The sequence below is a fragment of the Scyliorhinus torazame genome, chromosome 18, assembly GCF_047496885.1.
Source record: "Scyliorhinus torazame isolate Kashiwa2021f chromosome 18, sScyTor2.1, whole genome shotgun sequence".
In the NCBI taxonomy this organism is placed as follows: Eukaryota; Metazoa; Chordata; class Chondrichthyes; order Carcharhiniformes; family Scyliorhinidae; genus Scyliorhinus; species Scyliorhinus torazame.
In genome coordinates, this window is record NC_092724.1 from 168,447,080 (window position 1) to 168,466,885 (window position 19,806).

At 49.8% G+C, this 19,806-nt stretch overlaps 1 protein-coding gene across 1 annotated transcript in view; it reads left to right on the plus strand.

Moving 5' to 3' along the window:
• Positions 1-19,806, plus strand: part of ankfn1a (ankyrin repeat and fibronectin type III domain containing 1a) — a 347,506-nt gene that overhangs the window by 160,338 nt on the left and 167,362 nt on the right. The window contains exons 10-11 of the mRNA XM_072483882.1: positions 11,334-11,447; positions 19,316-19,413. Of these exons, the coding sequence (XP_072339983.1) occupies positions 11,334-11,447; positions 19,316-19,413 (212 nt within the window). The remainder of the gene's footprint in view (positions 1-11,333; positions 11,448-19,315; positions 19,414-19,806) is intronic.

Consider the following 19,806-nt stretch of genomic DNA (forward strand, 5'->3'; position numbering starts at 1 on the left):
AAAGATGCCAGACAATGCTTGGAATGCGAGCATTAGCAGGTGATTAAATCTTTACAGATCCAGAGATGGGGTAACCCCAGGTTAAAGAGGTGCAAATTGTGTCAAGCCAGGACAGTTGGTAGGATTTCACAGGCCAGATTGTGGGGGATGAATGTAATGTGACATGAATCCCAGGTCCTGGTTGAAGCACTCATGTGTGCGGAACTTGGCTATAAGCTTCTGCTCGGCGATTCTGCGTTGTCGCGCGTCCTGAAGGCCGCCTTGGAGAACGCTTACCCGGAGATCAGAGGCTGAATGCCCTTGACTGCGGAATTGTTCCCCGACTGGAAGGGAACATTCCTGCCTGATGATTGTCGCACGATGTCCGTTCATTCGTTGTCGCAGCGTCTGCATGGTCTCGCCAATGTACCACGCTTCAGGACATCCTTTCCTGCAGCGTATGAGGTAGACAACGTTGGCCGAGTCGCACGAGTATGTACCGCGTACCTGGTGGGTGGTGTTCTCATACCATCGTAATGGTGGTATCCATGTCGATGATCTGGCACGTCTTGCAGAGATTGCCATGGCAGGGTTGTGTGGTGTCGTGGTCACTGTTCTGAAGGCTGGGTAGTTTGCTGCAAACAATGGTTTGTTTGAGGTTGCGCGGTTGTTTGAAGGCAAGTAGTGGGGGTGTGGGGATGACCTTGGCAAGATGTTCATCTTCATCGATGACGTGTTGAAGGCTGTGAAGAAGATGTCGTAGTTTCTCCGCTCCGGGAAGTACTGGACGACGAAGGGTATTCTGTCGGTTGTGTCCCATGTTTGTCTTCTGAGGAGGTCGGTGCGGTTTTTTGCTGTGACGCGTTGGAATTGTCGATCGATGACTCGAGCGCCATATCCCGTTCGTACGAGGGCATCTTTCAACGTCTGTAGATGTCTGTTACGCTCCTCCTCGTCTGAGCAGATCCTGTGTATACGGAGAGCTTGTCCATAGGGGATGGCTTCTTTAATGTGTTTAGGGTGGAAGCTGGAGAAGTGGAGCATCGTGAGGTTATCCGTGGGTTTGCGGTAAAGCTAAGTGCTGAGGTGACCGTACTTGATGGAGACGAGTGTGTCCAAGAATGCAACTGATTTTGGAGCGTAGTCCATGGTGAGTCTGATGGTTGGATGGAACTTATTAATGTCATCGTGTAGTCGTTTCAGTGATTCTTCGCCGTGGGTCCAAAGGAAAAAAATGTCATCGATGTATCTGGTGTATAACGTCGGTTGAAGGTCCTGTGCGGTGAGTAGGTCTTGTTCAAACTTGTGCATGAAGATGTTGGCGTATTGGGGTGCGAATTTGGTCCCCATGGCTGTTCAGTGTGTCTGGATGAAGAACTTGTTGTCGAAGGTGAAGACGTTATGATCCACAATGAAGCGGATGAGTTGCAGAATTGCGTCTGGAGATTGGCAGTTGTCGGTGTTGAGTACTGAGGCTGTTGCAGCAATGCCGTCGTCATGGGGGATGCTGGTGTAGAGTGCCGAGACGTCCATTGTGACGAGGAATGTTCCTGGTTCAACTGGTCCATGGGTGCTGAGTTTCTGTAGGAAGTCCGCCGTGTCGCGACAGAAGCTGGGCGTACCTTGTACGATGGGTTTCAAGATGCCCTCGATGTAGCCAGAGAGGTTCTCACACAGGGTCCCATTGCCTGAAACGATAGGACGGCCTGGTGTGTTGGCCTTGTGTATTTTCGGTAGGCAGTAGAGATCTCCAATGCGGGGAGTACGTGGGATGAGAGCACGTAGGTTGCTCTGAAGATCTGGATCCAAGGTCTTGATCAGTCTGTTAAGTTGGCGTATGTGTTCCTTGGTCGGATCTGCGGGTAACTGTCTGTAGTGTTCTTGGTTGTTCAGTTGTCGGTATACTTCTTTGCAGTAGTCCGTTCTGTTCAGTATGACAGTGGCCCCTCCTTTGTCTGCTGGTTTGATGACGATGCTGCGGTGGTCTTGAGAGCGCGGATGGCATTGCGTTGTGCTTGGGTGACGTTCGGGGCTGTCTTGTGAATGCGACTGATGAATCTGGCATTGACGCGACTCCTGACGGCTTGAGCATACATGTCGAGTCTAGGGCAGTGGCCTTCCGGAGGGGTCCAATTCGACTCTTTCCTCTTCGGTTACCGCACCGCAGATCTCTCAGTCTGCCGTTCTGGTTCATTAATAGTCTGCTTGGGTTCGCTGTTGGCCTCTTGGGGTCTGTGGAAGAATTCCCGGAGCCTCATTCACCTGATGAATTCCTCCGTGTCTGCCGCGAGACTGATGGGGTCCATTTTGGTGGTGGTGCAGAAATTGAGCCAGATCATCGACATGGATACCACCATTACACGTGAGAACACCACCCACCAGGTACACGGTACATACTCGTGCGACTCGGCCAACGTTGTCCACCTCATACGCTGCAGGAAAGGATGTCCCGAAGCATGGTACATTGGCGAGACCATGCAGACGCTGCGACAACGAATGAACGGACATCGTGCGACAATCACTAGGCAGCAATGTTCCCTTCCAGTTGGGAACACTTCAGCAGTCAAGGGCATTCAGCCTCTGATCTCCGGGTAAGCGTTCTCCAAGGCGGCCTTCAGGACGCGCGACAACGCAGAATCGCTGAGCAGAAGCTTATAGCCAAGTTCCGCACACATGAGTGCGGCCTCAACCGGGACCTGGGATTCACGTCGCATTACATTCATCCCCCACCATCTGGCCTGCAAAATCCTACCAACTGTCCTGGCTTGGTACAATTCACACCTCTTTAACCTGGGGTTACCCCATCTCTGGATCTGTAAAGATTTAATCACCTGCTAATGCTCGCATTCCAAGCATTGTCTGGCATCTTTGAATCTGTCTATATATATGTTGCTGGAACATACCTCTTCATTCACCTGAGGAATGAGCAGCGCTCCGAAAGCTAGTGACATCGAAACAAACCTGTTGGACTTTAACCTGGTGTTGTAAAACTTCTTACTGTGCTCACCCCGATCCAACGCCGGCATCTCCACATCATATATATAGAATAACAGATACCCGGGAGTGAGTTACAGACTGGAATCTAATCGAGGGGTTCAGTATGGTTTATATATAGAATAACAGATACCCGGGAGAGAGTTACAGACTGGAACCTAATCGAGGGGCTCAGTGTGGTTTATATATAGAATAACAGATACCCGGGAGTGAGTTACAGACTGGAATCTAATCGAGGGGCTGTGTGGTTTATATATAGAATAACAGATGCCCGGGAGTGAGTTACAGACTGGAATCTAATTGTGGGTTTCGGGGTGGTTTATATATAGAATAACAGATACCCGGGAGTGAGTTACAGACTGGAATCTAATCGAGGGGTTCGGGGTGGTTTATATATAGAATAACAGATACCCGGGAGTGAGTTACAGACTGGAATCTAATCGAGGGGTTCGGGGTGGTTTATATATAGAATATCAGATACCCGGGAGTGAGTCACAGACTGGAATCTAATTGAGGGGTTCGGGGTGGTTTATATATAGAATAACAGATACCCGGGAGTGAGTCACAGACTGGAATCTAATCGAGGGTCTGTGTGGTTTATACATAGAATGATATGGAGATGCCGGCGTTGGACTGGGGTGAGCACAGTACGAAGTCTTACAACACCAGGTTAAAGTCCAACAGGTTTGTTTTGATGTCACTAGCTTTCGGAGCGCTGCTCCTTCCTCAGGTGAATGAAGAGGTATGTTCCAGAAACACATATATAGACAAATTCAAAGATGCCAGACAATGCTTGGAATGCGAGCATTTGCAGGTGATTAAATCTTCAAACCTCAAACAAGCCATTGTTTGCAGCAAACTACCCAGCCTTCAGAACAGTGACCACGACACCACACAACCCTGCCGTGGCAATCTCTGCAAGACGTGCCAGATCATCGACATGGATACCACCATTACACGTGAGAACACCACCCACCAGGTACGCGGTACATACTCGTGCGACTCGGCCAACGTTGTCTACCTCATACGCTGCAGGAAAGGATGTCCCGAAGCGTGGTACATTGGCGAGACCATGCAGACGCTGCGACAACGAATGAAGGGACATCGCGCGACAATCACCAGGCAGGAATGTTCCCTTCCAGTCGGGGAACACTTCAGCAATCAAGGGCATTCAGCCTCTGATCTCCGGGTAAGCGTTCTCCAAGGCGGCCTTCAGGACGCGCAACAACGCAGAATCGCCGAGCAGAAACTTATAGCCAGGTTCCGCACACATGATTGCGGCCTCAACCGGGACCTGGGATTCATGTCGCATTACATTCATCCCCCACCATCTGGCCTGTGAAATCCTACCAACTGTCCTGGCTTGATACAATTCACACCTCTTTAACCTGGGGTTACCCCATCTCTGGATCTGTAAAGGTTTAATCACCTGCGAATGCTCGCATTCCAAGCATTGTCTGGCATCTTTGAATTTGTCTATATATGTGTTTCTGGAACATACCTCTTCATTCACCTGAGGAAGGAGCAGCGCTCCGAAAGCTAGTGACATCGAAACAAACCTGTTGGACTTTAACCTGGTGTTGTAAGGCTTCGTACTATATATAGAATAACAGACACCCGGGAGTGAGTTACAGACTGGAATCTAATCGAGGGGCTCAGTGTGGTTTATATATAGAATAACAGACACCCGGGAATGAGTTACAGACTGGAATCTAATCGAGGGGTTCGGGGTGGTTTATATATAGAATAACAGACACCCGGGAATGAGTTCCAGACTGGAATCTAATCGAGGGGTTCTGGGTGGTTTATATATAGAATAACAGACACCCGGGAGTGAGTTACAGACTGGAATCTAATCGAGGGGTTCGGGGTGGTTTATATATAGAATAACAGACACCCGGGAATGAGTTACAGACTGGAATCTAATCGAGGGGTTCGGGGTGGTTTATATATAGAATAACAGACACCCGGGAATGAGTTACAGACTGGAATCTAATCGAGGGGTTCGGGGTGGTTTATATATAGAATAACAGACACCCGGGAATGAGTTCCAGACTGGAATCTAATCGAGGGGTTCTGGGTGGTTTATATATAGAATAACAGACACCCGGGAGTGAGTTACAGACTGGAATCTAATCGAGGGGTTCGGGGTGGTTTATATATAGAATAACAGACACCCGGGAATGAGTTACAGACTGGAATCTAATCGAGGGGTTCGGGGTGGTTTATATATAGAATAACAGACACCCGGGAATGAGTTACAGACTGGAATCTAATCGAGGAGTTCGGGGTGGTTTATATATAGAATAACAGACACCCGGGAATGAGTTACAGACTGGAATCTAATCGAGGGGTTCGGGGTGGTTTATATATAGAATAACAGACACCCGGGAATGAGTTTCAGACTGGAATCTAATCGAGGGGTTCGGGGAGGTTTATATATAGAATAACAGATACCCGGGAATGAGTTACAGACTGGAATCTAATCGAGGGGCTCAGTGTGGTTTATATATAGAATAACAGACACCCGGGAATGAGTTACAGACTGGAATCTAATCGAGGGGCTGTGTGGTTTATATATAGAATAACAGATACCCGGGAGTGAGTTACAGACTGGAATCTAATCGAGGGGTTCTGGGTGGTTTATATATAGAATAACAGACACCCGGGAGTGAGTTACAGACTGGAATCTAATTGTGGGGTTTGGGGTGGTTTATATATAGAATAACAGACACCCAGGAGTGAGTTACAGACTGGAATCTAATCGAGGGGCTCAGTGTTGTTTTCTATAGAATAACAGACACCCGGGAATGAGTTACAGACTGGAATCTAATCGAGGGGTTCGGGGTGGTTTATGTATAGAATAACAGATACCCGGGAGTGAGTTACAGACTGGAATCTAATCGAGGGGTTCGGGGTGGTTTATATATAGAATAACAGACACCCGGGAATGAGTTACAGACTGGAATCTAATCGAGGGGTTCGGGGTGGTTTATATATAGAATAACAGACACCCGGGAATGAGTTACAGACTGGAATCTAATCGAGGGGTTCGGGGTGGTTTATATATAGAATAACAGACACCCGGGAATGAGTTCCAGACTGGAATCTAATCGAGGGGTTCTGGGTGGTTTATATATAGAATAACAGACACCCGGGAGTGAGTTACAGACTGGAATCTAATCGAGGGGTTCGGGGTGGTTTATATATAGAATAACAGACACCCGGGAATGAGTTACAGACTGGAATCTAATCGAGGGGTTCGGGGTGGTTTATATATAGAATAACAGACACCCGGGAATGAGTTTCAGACTGGAATCTAATCGAGGGGTTCGGGGAGGTTTATATATAGAATAACAGATACCCGGGAATGAGTTACAGACTGGAATCTAATCGAGGGGCTCAGTGTGGTTTATATATAGAATAACAGACACCCGGGAATGAGTTACAGACTGGAATCTAATCGAGGGGTTCGGGGTGGTTTATGTATAGAATAACAGATACCCGGGAGTGAGTTACAGACTGGAATCTAATCGAGGGGTTCAGGGTGGTTTATATAGAATGACAGATACCCGGGAGTGAGATACAGACTGGAATCTAATCGAGGGGTTCGGGGTGGTTTATATATAGAATAACAGATACCCGGGAGTGAGTTACAGACTGGAATCTAATCGAGGGGCTCAGGGTGGTTTATATATAGAGTAACAGACACCCGGGAATGAGTTACAGACTGGAATCTAATTGAGGGGTTCGGGGTGGTTTATATATAGAATAACAGATACTCGGGAGTGAGTTACAGACTGGAATCTAATCGAGGGGTTCGGGGTGGTTTATATACAGAATAACAGATACCCGGGAGTGAGTTACAGACTGGAATCTAATCGAGGGGTTCAGGGTGGTTTATATATAGAATAAGAGACAACCAGGAGTGAGTTACAGACTGGAATCTAATCGAGGGGTTCAGTGTGGTTTATATACAGAATAACAGATACCCGGGAGTGAGTTACAGACTGGAATCTAATCGAGGGGTTCAGGGTGGTTTATGTATAGAATAACAGATACCCGGGAGTGAGTTACAGACTGGAATCTAATCGAGGGGTTCGGGGTGGTTTATATATAGAATAACAGACACCCGGGAATGAGTTACAGACTGGAATCTAATCGAGGGGCTCAGTGTGGTTTATATATAGAATAACAGACACCCGGGAATGAGTTACAGACTGGAATCTAATCGAGGGGTTCGGGGTGGTTTATATATAGAATAACAGACACCCGGGAATGAGTTCCAGACTGGAATCTAATCGAGGGGTTCTGGGTGGTTTATATATAGAATAACAGACACCCGGGAGTGAGTTACAGACTGGAATCTAATCGAGGGGTTCGGGGTGGTTTATATATAGAATAACAGACACCCGGGAATGAGTTACAGACTGGAATCTAATCGAGGGGTTCGGGGTGGTTTATATATAGAATAACAGACACCCGGGAATGAGTTACAGACTGGAATCTAATCGAGGGGTTCGGGGTGGTTTATATATAGAATAACAGACACCCGGGAATGAGTTCCAGACTGGAATCTAATCGAGGGGTTCTGGGTGGTTTATATATAGAATAACAGACACCCGGGAGTGAGTTACAGACTGGAATCTAATCGAGGGGTTCGGGGTGGTTTATATATAGAATAACAGACACCCGGGAATGAGTTACAGACTGGAATCTAATCGAGGGGTTCGGGGTGGTTTATATATAGAATAACAGACACCCGGGAATGAGTTACAGACTGGAATCTAATCGAGGGGTTCGGGGTGGTTTATATATAGAATAACAGACACCCGGGAATGAGTTACAGACTGGAATCTAATCGAGGGGTTCGGGGTGGTTTATATATAGAATAACAGACACCCGGGAATGAGTTTCAGACTGGAATCTAATCGAGGGGTTCGGGGAGGTTTATATATAGAATAACAGATACCCGGGAATGAGTTACAGACTGGAATCTAATCGAGGGGCTCAGTGTGGTTTATATATAGAATAACAGACACCCGGGAATGAGTTACAGACTGGAATCTAATCGAGGGGCTGTGTGGTTTATATATAGAATAACAGATACCCGGGAGTGAGTTACAGACTGGAATCTAATCGAGGGGGTCGGGGTGGTTTATATGTAGAATAACAGACACCCGGGAGTGAGTGAGTTACAGACTGGAATCTAATCGAGGGGTTCTGGGTGGTTTATATATAGAATAACAGACACCCGGGAGTGAGTTACAGACTGGAATCTAATTGTGGGGTTTGGGGTGGTTTATATATAGAATAACAGACACCCAGGAGTGAGTTACAGACTGGAATCTAATCGAGGGGCTCAGTGTTGTTTTCTATAGAATAACAGACACCCGGGAATGAGTTACAGACTGGAATCTAATCGAGGGGTTCGGGGTGGTTTATGTATAGAATAACAGATACCCGGGAGTGAGTTACAGACTGGAATCTAATCGAGGGGTTCGGGGTGGTTTATATATAGAATAACAGACACCCGGGAATGAGTTACAGACTGGAATCTAATCGAGGGGTTCGGGGTGGTTTATATATAGAATAACAGACACCCGGGAATGAGTTACAGACTGGAATCTAATCGAGGGGTTCGGGGTGGTTTATATATAGAATAACAGACACCCGGGAATGAGTTCCAGACTGGAATCTAATCGAGGGGTTCTGGGTGGTTTATATATAGAATAACAGACACCCGGGAGTGAGTTACAGACTGGAATCTAATCGAGGGGTTCGGGGTGGTTTATATATAGAATAACAGACACCCGGGAATGAGTTACAGACTGGAATCTAATCGAGGGGTTCGGGGTGGTTTATATATAGAATAACAGACACCCGGGAATGAGTTTCAGACTGGAATCTAATCGAGGGGTTCGGGGAGGTTTATATATAGAATAACAGATACCCGGGAATGAGTTACAGACTGGAATCTAATCGAGGGGCTCAGTGTGGTTTATATATAGAATAACAGATACCCGGGAATGAGTTACAGACTGGAATCTAATCGAGGGGCTGTGTGGTTTAAATATAGAATAACAGATACCCGGGAGTGAGTTACAGACTGGAATCTAATCGAGGGGGTCGGGGTGGTTTATATGTAGAATAACAGACACCCGGGAGTGAGTGAGTTACAGACTGGAATCTAATCGAGGGGTTCGGGGTGGTTTATATATAGAATAACAGACACCCGGGAGTGAGTTACAGACTGGAATCTAATTGAGGGGTTTGGGGTGGTTTATATATAGAATAACAGACACCCAGGAGTGAGTTACAGACTGGAATCTAATCGAGGGGCTCAGTGTTGTTTTCTATAGAATAACAGACACCCGGGAATGAGTTACAGACTGGAATCTAATCGAGGGGTTCGGGGTGGTTTATGTATAGAATAACAGATACCCGGGAGTGAGTTACAGACTGGAATCTAATCGAGGGGTTCAGGGTGGTTTATATAGAATGACAGATACCCGGGAGTGAGATACAGACTGGAATCTAATCGAGGGGTTCGGGGTGGTTTATATATAGAATAACAGATACCCGGGAGTGAGTTACAGACTGGAATCTAATCGAGGGGCTCAGTGTGGTTTATATATAGAGTAACAGACACCCGGGAATGAGTTACAGACTGGAATCTAATTGAGGGGTTCGGGGTGGTTTATATATAGAATAACAGATACTCGGGAGTGAGTTACAGACTGGAATCTAATCGAGGGGTTCGGGGTGGTTTATATACAGAATAACAGATACCCGGGAGTGAGTTACAGACTGGAATCTAATCGAGGGGTTCAGGGTGGTTTATATATAGAATAAGAGACAACCAGGAGTGAGTTACAGACTGGAATCTAATCGAGGGGTTCAGTGTGGTTTATATACAGAATAACAGATACCCGGGAGTGAGTTACAGACTGGAATCTAATCGAGGGGTTCAGGGTGGTTTATGTATAGAATAACAGATACCCGGGAGTGAGTTACAGACTGGAATCTAATCGAGGGGTTTGGGATGGTTTATGTATAGAATAACAGATACCCGGGAGTGAGTTACAGACTGGAATCTAATCGAGGGGTTTGGGATGGTTTATATATAGAATAACAGACACCCGGGAATGAGTTACAGACTGGAATCTAATCGAGGGGTTCAGGGTGGTTTATATACAGAATAACAGATACCCGGGAGTGAGTTACAGACTGGAATCTAATCGAGGGGTTCGGGGTGGTTTATATACAGAATAACAGATACCCGGGAGTGAGTTACAGACTGGAATCTAATCGAGGGGTTCAGGGTGGTTTATATATAGAATAACAGACACCCAGGAGTGAGTTACAGACTGGAATCTAATCGAGGGGTTTGGGATGGTTTATATATAGAATAACAGACACCCGGGAATGAGTTACAGACTGAAATCTAATCGAGGGGTTCAGGGTGGTTTATATACAGAATAACAGATACCCGGGAGTGAGTTACAGACTGGAATCTAATCGAGGGGTTCGGGGTGGTTTATATACAGAATAACAGATACCCGGGAGTGAGTTACAGACTGGAATCTAATCGAGGGGTTCAGGGTGGTTTATATATAGAATAACAGACACCCAGGAGTGAGTTACAGACTGGAATCTAATCGATGGGTTCTGGGTGGTTTATATATAGAATAACAGATACCCGGGAGTGAGTTACAGACTGGAATCTAATCGAGGGGTTCGGGGTGGTTTATATACAGAACAACAGATACCCGGGAGTGAGTTACAGACTGGAATCTAATCGAGGGATTCGGGGTGGTTTATATATAGAATAACAGATACCCGGGAGTGAGTTACAGACTGGAATCTAATCGAGGGGTTCGGGGTGGTTTATATATAGAATAACAGATACCCGGGAGTGAGTTACAGACTGGAATCTAATCGAGGGGTTCGGGGTGGTTTATATATAGAATAACAGATACCCGGGAGTGAGTTACAGACTGGAATTTAATCGAGGGGTTCGGGGTGGTTTATATATAGAATAACAGACACCCAGGAGTGAGTTACAGACTGGAATCTAATCGAGGGATTCGGGGTGGTTTATATATAGAATAACAGATACCCGGGAGTGAGTTACAGACTGGAATCTAATCGAGGGATTCGGGGTGGTTTATATATAGAATAATAGATACCCGGGAGTGAGTTACAGACTGGAATCTAATCGAGGGGTTCAGGGTGGATTATATATAGAATAACAGATACCCGGGAGTGAGTTACAGACTGGAATCTAATCGAGGGGTTTATGGTGTTTTCAGTGTATTTGGAAGCGTGTTACCATTTTGTGCTTTGTTCTATTGCAGTGGTCCCGGCCTCTCCCGCTAACGTCTCTCTCACCGTAACTAGCAGTACTTCACTCACCGTCACCTTTCAGGAACCACCATATGTGAACTCTGGTCTTGTCACCAGATACAAAGGTAGTTTTCTCTTTTTTCTCTGCCAGCTTTGTGGAACTCCTCTCTCTCTTCTGGAGTACTGCTCTAAATCCGCCTCCAGCACTCCCTCACCAGGCTGCTCTTCATTATCTGTGGGCAGTGATCGTCAGGCACTGATTATGTACATTGATTCCAGTTGTTTTTGGACAATTCCACAAAGGTTGAAGTCCTGGCTGGTGTAGGGCAAAGTTTGTGCTGATAAGTTCTGAAATTAAAGATTAATTTCTGAGACACGACTGAGGTCATTTGAGGGAAAACATTTGGGAGATTTTGGCCTGCTTCTGTCTGACTGGAGGCTGGGAGTGTTCCTTTCTCTTGTTTTTTGTTCTGTTAGGGCTATTTGTTCTTGTTCCCTGTCCTCTCTCTCCTTTTCTTTTTCCCTGATCTGTACCACCCTTTCTCTCGCTTTTTGTTCTGCCAGGACTATTCTTTCTCCCTCTTTTCGAATTCAAGCTGCTTTAATTCTTTTTCGTGTTCTAACTGCTTTATCTAATAATAATAATCACTTATTGTCACAAGTAAGCTTCATTGAAATTACTGTGAAAAGCCACTAGTTGCCACATTCCGGTGCCTGTTTGGAGAGGCCGTTACGGGAATTGAACCTGCGCTGCTGCCTTGTTCTGCATTCCAAGCCAGCTGTTTAGCCCAGTGTGCTAAATCAGCCCCTATCTGTAATTATCTGTAATTGAATTCTTGCCATTCCTGCTGCTAATCTCGCAGTTTTAACCCTCTGCTCTTCCACTTGAGTTCTCACTACATCAGGAATTGAATTTTTAAACACCTCCAAAATTATAATTTCTCTAAGAACTTCATACGTTTGGTCTATTTTCAAAGCCCTTATCCACCTATGAAAATTACTCTGTTAAATCCTTTCAAACTCTATATACATGTTTGACCAGGTTCTTTCCTTAAATTTCTAAACCTTTGTCAGGTAATGTTAACTGCAATGTTTTTGCCAAATCTGAAAGCCTTTTTTAGCCTCCGTTTGTAAGGTACTGTGGGTGATCTTCTCCACCCCAAAAACTTCTGAGCCTCTGAAAGAGCCATTGTCCACAACACACTGTCGCACGGTAGTACAGTGGTTAGCACTGTGGCTTCACAGCACCAGGGTCCCAGGTTCGATTCCTGGCTGGGTCACTGTCTGTGCGGAGTCTGCACGTTCTCCTCGTGTCTGCGTGGGTTTCCTCCGGGTGCTCTGGTTTCCTTCCACAAGTCCCAAAAGACGTGCTGTTAGGTGAATTGGACATTCTGAATTCTCCCTCTGTGTACCCGAACAGGCGCCGGAATGTGGCAACTAGGGGATTTTCACAGTAACTTCATTGCAGTGTTAGTGTAAACCTATTTGTGACAATAAACAGTATTATTATTATTATTATTTAAACAACACCTGAAAAACAAACACAAATATGCTCACCGCTCACTGTCTTTAAGTTCACTAAGCCAAGCCAATCACAAAAGATAGACTTTTCTCCTGGGCGAGCCCCCAATTTTGTTGTGGCCAGGGTTTAAAAACTCCAAAGTATATTACGGAGTTCACCTGACCTATAACCTTTTGTTGAATTTGGCTCGGATGAGCACAAGAGCCTTCCCTTCAGGTGTGATTCAACAGACTTCCCACACACTTTAATCAAAACAAGCTTTATTCTAAAAACTTATTTATATAAACACACAGCAAGAATTTTTATCAATTACAAACATAAAGACACCCCACACAGCTACAGTAATCTATGTATAATACTTAAATAATTCCCCCTTAACTGTTCCAATTCAAAAACAAAATCCCATAAACCCCTTTTCAAGGGCGTGTCCCAGCAATCGGCATTCTCACTTGAATAAGACTGGCTTTCCCTGAGATTCTGACCCTGTCTCACCAGCAGGTTTAAACCCTTCCGCAAAGCAAACTATATATTTTAAGTTACCAAAGCAGGTAGCTATAACCAGATGTTTTTTACTGGAACAGATATTTAAAATAAAAATAGACAGACACAGGCCAAAACACGAATTTTCTCTGTCTGAGTCCACAGCAGTCAAAACTGAAAACGAAAGTAAAACAAACCTCAGAGCCACAGCTCACTGAAGCCATGTGATAAGACAAAAACCTTTCTTAAAGGGACACTCCCATGCCAACGCACAACAAGCAACAGTGTCATCCTGTACCAAGGATGCATTGACGATTAGTGAGGGTGGGTAATCTAATCAGTATTATTGACCATTTGCTGTGGAGATTGACCTGTCAGGAGGGTGCGGGATTTGAGCAATTATAATTAAACCTCCTAGAATATGGTGCTACCTGAGTTGGTGTCCTTGGATAATGTAATGCTTTACACTCTCACCGTCTAAACATCAATGGCAACTTTGAAAGTACTTGAGGCCAGATGTATTTAAAATTAAAATTTGGTTTGATTAGATTTGAAGAATCAAATAGATTTTTTGAGAATAAAATATCTGTCCCATGCCTGCGCAAGACGTTCCAGCTGATGGCAAGTGACTTGAAGTGGTCACAGGGAGAGCGATTCACTGTACCTGTGTCGATTGTTTGACAGAACTGTCCAATTAGCCCCACTGCCCCTTCCCCAGAGTCCTTTCCAACTCTTTTTCCAATTCCATTTAGAAAGTTCCGATTAAATCTGATTTCACCGCCCTTTCAGGCAGCGCCTTCCCGATCACCTCAGGCAGCATCTTCCCGATCACCTCAGGCAGCACCTTCCCGATCACCTCAGGCAGCGCCTTCCCGATCACCTCAGGCAGCACCTTCCCGATCACCTCAGGCAGCGCCTTCCCGATCACCTCAGGCAGCATCTTCCCGATCACCTCAGGCAGCATCTTCCCGATCACCTCAGGCAGCATCTTCCCCATCACCTCAGGCAGCATCTTCCCGATCACCTCAGGCAGCGCCTTCCCGATCACCTCAGGCAGCGCCTTCCCGATCACCTCAGGCAGCGCCTTCCCGATCACCTCAGGCAGCATCTTCCCGATCACCTCAGGCAGCGCCTTCCCGATCACCTCAGGCAGCGCCTTCCCCATCACCTCAGGCAGCATCTTCCCGATCACCTCAGGCAGCATCTTCCCGATCACCTCAGGCAGCGCCTTCCCGATCACCTCAGGCAGCATCTTCCCCATCACCTCAGGCAGCATCTTCCCGATCACCTCAGGCAGCATCTTCCCGATCACCTCAGGCAGCGCCTTCCCGATTACCTCAGGCAGCGCCTTCCCGATTACCTCAGGCAGCGCCTTCCCGATCACCTCAGGCAGCATCTTCCCGATCACAACAACGCGCTGTCTAAAAAATAAATCCACTTATATCCCCTGTAGTTCTTTGGCCAATCAGCTTCAGTCTGTGTTCTCTGGTCACTCGCCGCCCAGCACTGAAGGCAGCTTCTGTTAATCTGCTCTGTCGGAACCCTCCGCACCATCCCCATTAGTTTAGCCCAGATCCATGACAGCGAAAGAGGCGGCTGAGACATTGACAGTGTCTCATCAACAGAGCTCATTTTTCTCTCTGGGCGGGATTTTCCACGCAATCCGTCCCGTATTTCAGGACAGCAGAGGAGGCCGCCATTGGGTTGGTGGAGGAGTTTTCTCGTCCTTCCATTGTTAACACACTGATGCGACCCCTTGTCGCCATAAAAGCTGCAGAGGGGGAACACCTCGCTGGACTGGAAGATTCGGCCGGCCGATTTGACTATTTATAAATCCCCCAGGATGTGATCTGGTTTATAAGCTGACTTCTCAATGTGTTATGGGCCGGGGTTTAGAGAACCCCAAAGTGTATCATGGCGTTCACCTGACCCACAACTTTTTCAAGATTGTGGTTATGGGGAGCACACGGGCCGACTTTATAGGTGTGATGCACCCCATACCGTACTTTTAAATTAAAACACTTTATTTATTAAACCAGTTAGCACTTTATAAACCCACAGTAAACATCTTAACAACTATCAACACTAATAAATCCCCAAAGAATACAGTACTCTATAAGTAACTCTTAATCTTTCCTTGCAACATCCATAAGACAAAAAGAACCCGTTTTGCAGAAAGACATCAGGTTTAACTTCACTACTGAGACAGTTACCACGTTGAAATCACCAAATGAACATTCATAATCTTGCAGAGATTCATACACAACCTGCTGTGGCTGCAGCGTCTCCAAATCTAAAACAAAACTAAACCCACCCTGTAGCTGCGAGCCCAAAGCAAAAGTAAAAGCTGACACAGCCCAGCTCCACCCACTCTCTGACATCACTGATAAACACCCATTTCTTAAAGGTACATCCACTACAGCTATTTTATAAACCGCCATTTCTTAAAGGTACTCTCACATGACAAATGTATCCAGCCAGCTACAGAGCTTTCTATACATTCATCCCTGGGTCTCTGCTCCTGAACCTCATTGACAATTCAGTTATTGTCTCTGCTGATTCTTTTTAACAACCCCTTCACTTCTTCTCCACACTAAGTTTCATCTGTAATCTCACTGCCCATTTCCTGAGTTAGTTCTTGCTGAAGACCATTACTATTCTCCTCACATTTCACTACATTTCCAAGTCTTCTATTGTCTGTAATGATTTGCTGGATAATCAAGTCCAGATTATCAACATATTGTAAAAAATGGGATACCGTGGGAAGTGATAGCGACACAGGGAGGGGCTCTGGGCTGTGAGACACAGGGAGGGGCTCTGGGCTGTGGGACACAGGGAGGGGCTCTGGGCTGTGGGACACGGAGGGGCTCTGGGCTCTGAGACACAGGGAGGGGCTCTGGGCTCTGAGACACAGGGAGGGGCTCTGGGCTGTGGGACACGGAGGGGCTCTGGGCTGTGGGACACAGGGAGGGGCTCTGGGCTCTGAGACACAGGGAGGGGCTCTGGGCTGTGGGACACAGGGAGGGGCTCTGGGCTGTGGGACACAGGGAGGGGCTCTGGGCTGTGGGACACAGGGAGGGGCTCTGGGCTGTGGGACACAGGGAGGGGCTCTGGGCTGTGGGACACAGAGAGGGGCTCTGGGCTGTGGGACACGGAGGGGCTCTGGGCTCTGAGACACAGGGAGGGGCTCTGGGCTGTGGGACACGGAGGGGCTCTGGGCTGTGGGACACAGGGAGGGGCTCTGGGCTGTGGGACACAGGGAGGGGCTCTGGGCTGTGGGACACAGGGAGGGGCTCTGGGCTGTGGGACACAGGGAGGGGCTCTGGGCTGTGGGACACAGAGAGGGGCTCTGGGCTGTGGGACACGGAGGGGCTCTGGGCTCTGAGACACAGGGAGGGGCTCTGGGCTGTGGGACACGGAGGGGCTCTGGGCTCTGAGACACAGGGAGGGGCTCTGGGCTGTGGGACACGGAGGGGCTCTGGGCTGTGGGACACAGGGAGGGGCTCTGGGCTGTGGGACACAGGGAGGGGCTCTGGGCTGTGGGACACAGAGAGGGGCTCTGGGCTGTGGGACACGGAGGGGCTCTGGGCTGTGGGACACAGGGAGGGGCTCTGGGCTCTGAGACACAGGGAGGGGCTCTGGGCTGTGGGACACAGGGAGGGGCTCTGGGCTGTGGGACACAGGGAGGGGCTCTGGGCTGTGGGACACAGGGAGGGGCTCTGGGCTGTGGGACACAGGGAGGGGCTCTGGGCTGTGGGACACAGAGAGGGGCTCTGGGCTGTGGGACACGGAGGGGCTCTGGGCTCTGAGACACAGGGAGGGGCTCTGGGCTGTGGGACACGGAGGGGCTCTGGGCTCTGAGACACAGGGAGGGGCTCTGGGCTGTGGGACTCAGGGAGGGGCTCTGGGCTGTGGGACAGGGAGGGGCTCTGGGCTGTGGGACACAGGGAGGGGCTCTGGGCTGTGGGACACAGGGAGGGGCTCTGGGCTCTGAGACACAGGGAGGGGCTCTGGGCTGTGGGACTCAGGGAGGGGCTCTGGGCTGTGGGACACAGGGAGGGGCTCTGGGCTCTGAGACACAGGGAGGGGCTCTGGGCTGTGGGACACAGGGAGGGGCTCTGGGCTGTGGGACAGGGAGGGGCTCTGGGCTGTGGGACACAGGGAGGGGCTCTGGGCTGTGGGACACAGGGAGGGGCTCTGGGCTGTGGGACACAGGGAGGGGCTCTGGGCTGTGGGACACAGGGAGGGGCTCTGGGCTGTGGGACACAGGGAGGGGCTCTGGGCTCTGAGACACAGGGAGGGGCTCTGGGCTGTGGGACACAGGGAGGGGCTCTGGGCTGTGGGACAGGGAGGGGCTCTGGGCTGTGGGACACAGGGAGGGGCTCTGGGCTGCGGGACACAGGGAGGGGCTCTGGGCTCTGGGACACAGGGAGGGGCTCTGGGCTGTGGGACACAGGGAGGGGCTCTGGGCTGTGGGACACAGGGAGGGGCTCTGGGCTGTGGGACACGGTGGGGCTCTGGGCTGTGGGACACAGGGAGGGGCTCTGGGCTGTGGGACACGGTGGGGCTCTGGGCTGTGGGACACAGGGAGGGGCTCTGGGCTGTGGGACACAGGGAGGGGCTCTGGGCTGTGGGACACAGGGAGGGGCTCTGGGCTGTGGGACACGGTGGGGCTCTGGGCTGTGGGACACAGGGAGGGGCTCTGGGCTGTGGGACACAGGGAGGGGCTCTGGGCTGTGGGACACAGGGAGGGGCTCTGGGCTGTGAGACACAGGATGGGGCTCTGGGCTGTGGGACACGGAGGGGCTCTGGGCTGTGGGACACAGGGAGGGGCTCTGGGCTGTGAGACACAGGATGGGGCTCTGGGCTGTGGGACACAGGGAGGGGCTCTGGGCTGTGGGACACAGGGAGGGGCTCTGGGCTCTGAGACACAGGGAGGGGCTCTGGGCTGTGGGACACAGGGAGGGGCTCTGGGCTGTGGGACACAGGGAGGGGCTCTGGGCTGTGGGACACAGGGAGGGGCTCTGGGCTGTGGGACACAGGGAGGGGCTCTGGGCTGTGGGACACAGGGAGGGGCTCTGGGCTGTGGGACACAGGGAGGGGCTCTGGGCTGTGGGACACAGGGAGGGGCTCTGGGCTGTGGGACACAGGGAGGGGCTCTGGGCTGTGGGACACAGGGAGGGGCTCTGGGCTGTGGGACACAGGGAGGGGCTCTGGGCTGTGGGACACAGGGAGGGGCTCTGGGCTGTGGGACACAGGGAGGGGCTCTGGGCTGCGGGACACGGTGGGGCTCTGGGCTGTGGGACACAGGGAGGGGCTCTGGGTTGTGGGACACAGGGAGGGGCTCTGGGCTGTGGGACACAGGGAGGGGCTCTGGGCTGCGGGACACGGAGGGGCTCTGGGCTGTGGGACACAGGGAGGGGCTCTGGGTTGTGGGACACAGGGAGGGGCTCTGGGCTGTGGGACACAGGATGGGGCTCTGGGCTGTGGGACACAGGGAGGGGCTCTGGGCTGTGAGACACAGGGAGGGGCTCTGGGCTGTGGGACACAGGGAGGGGCTCTGGGCTGTGGGACACAGGGAGGGGCTCTGGGCTGTGGGACACGGAGGGGCTCTGGGCTGTTGGACACAGGGAGGGGCTCTGGGCTGTGGGACACAGGGAGGGGCTCTGGGCTGTGGGACACAGGGAGGGGCTCTGGGCTGTGGGACACAGGGAGGGGCTCTGGGCTGTGGGACACAGGGAGGGGCTCTGGGCTGTGGGACACAGGGAGGGGCTCTGGGCTGTGGGACACAGGGAGGGGCTCTGGGCTGTGGGACACAGGGAGGGGCTCTGGGCTGTGGGACACAGGGAGGGGCTCTGGGCTGTGGGACACAGGGAGGGGCTCTGGGCTGTGGGACAGACACACCGATGTGTTGCGGGCACAGCAGCTGATATCTCATCAAATATTTTAACTATGTTATTGAAAGAATGTCTATTTTTCCTGTTGTCCTAGTCGAATGGAGCGGTTTGATGGACTTCTCAGCACAATGTGGAGAGACCAAGCTGGAGGGTCTCAGCTCGCTGACATATACCATCTCAGGTCTCATTACGGTAAATATAATCATATAACTACATTAATATAACTCATTTTACTTCATATATTCTCCTCAGTAAGTGGACACACAGCAGAGGGAGAGACATCACCTGAGTGAGACACAGTCCGAGTGGGTACCTTGGGGAATTTGGAGCAGATTGCTAATTCTGTGCATTGGTGAAGAGATTGGCGAGATTCTTCGTTGGCTCACGCCGAAATCGCGAAACACGATTGGCCAGAGAATAGGTTCCGATGCCCAAATCACAGCTGGGTGGGCAGTAAGAGTGGGTCTAGTCCACGGGATGGAGAACGATGACAACCCGCTCTGCGATGAGCTCCGTGCTCCACATCATCTGCCAACGTCTGACTCCTGTCCACGGCAGCACTTTCCAACATCCGGCTGGGTGATC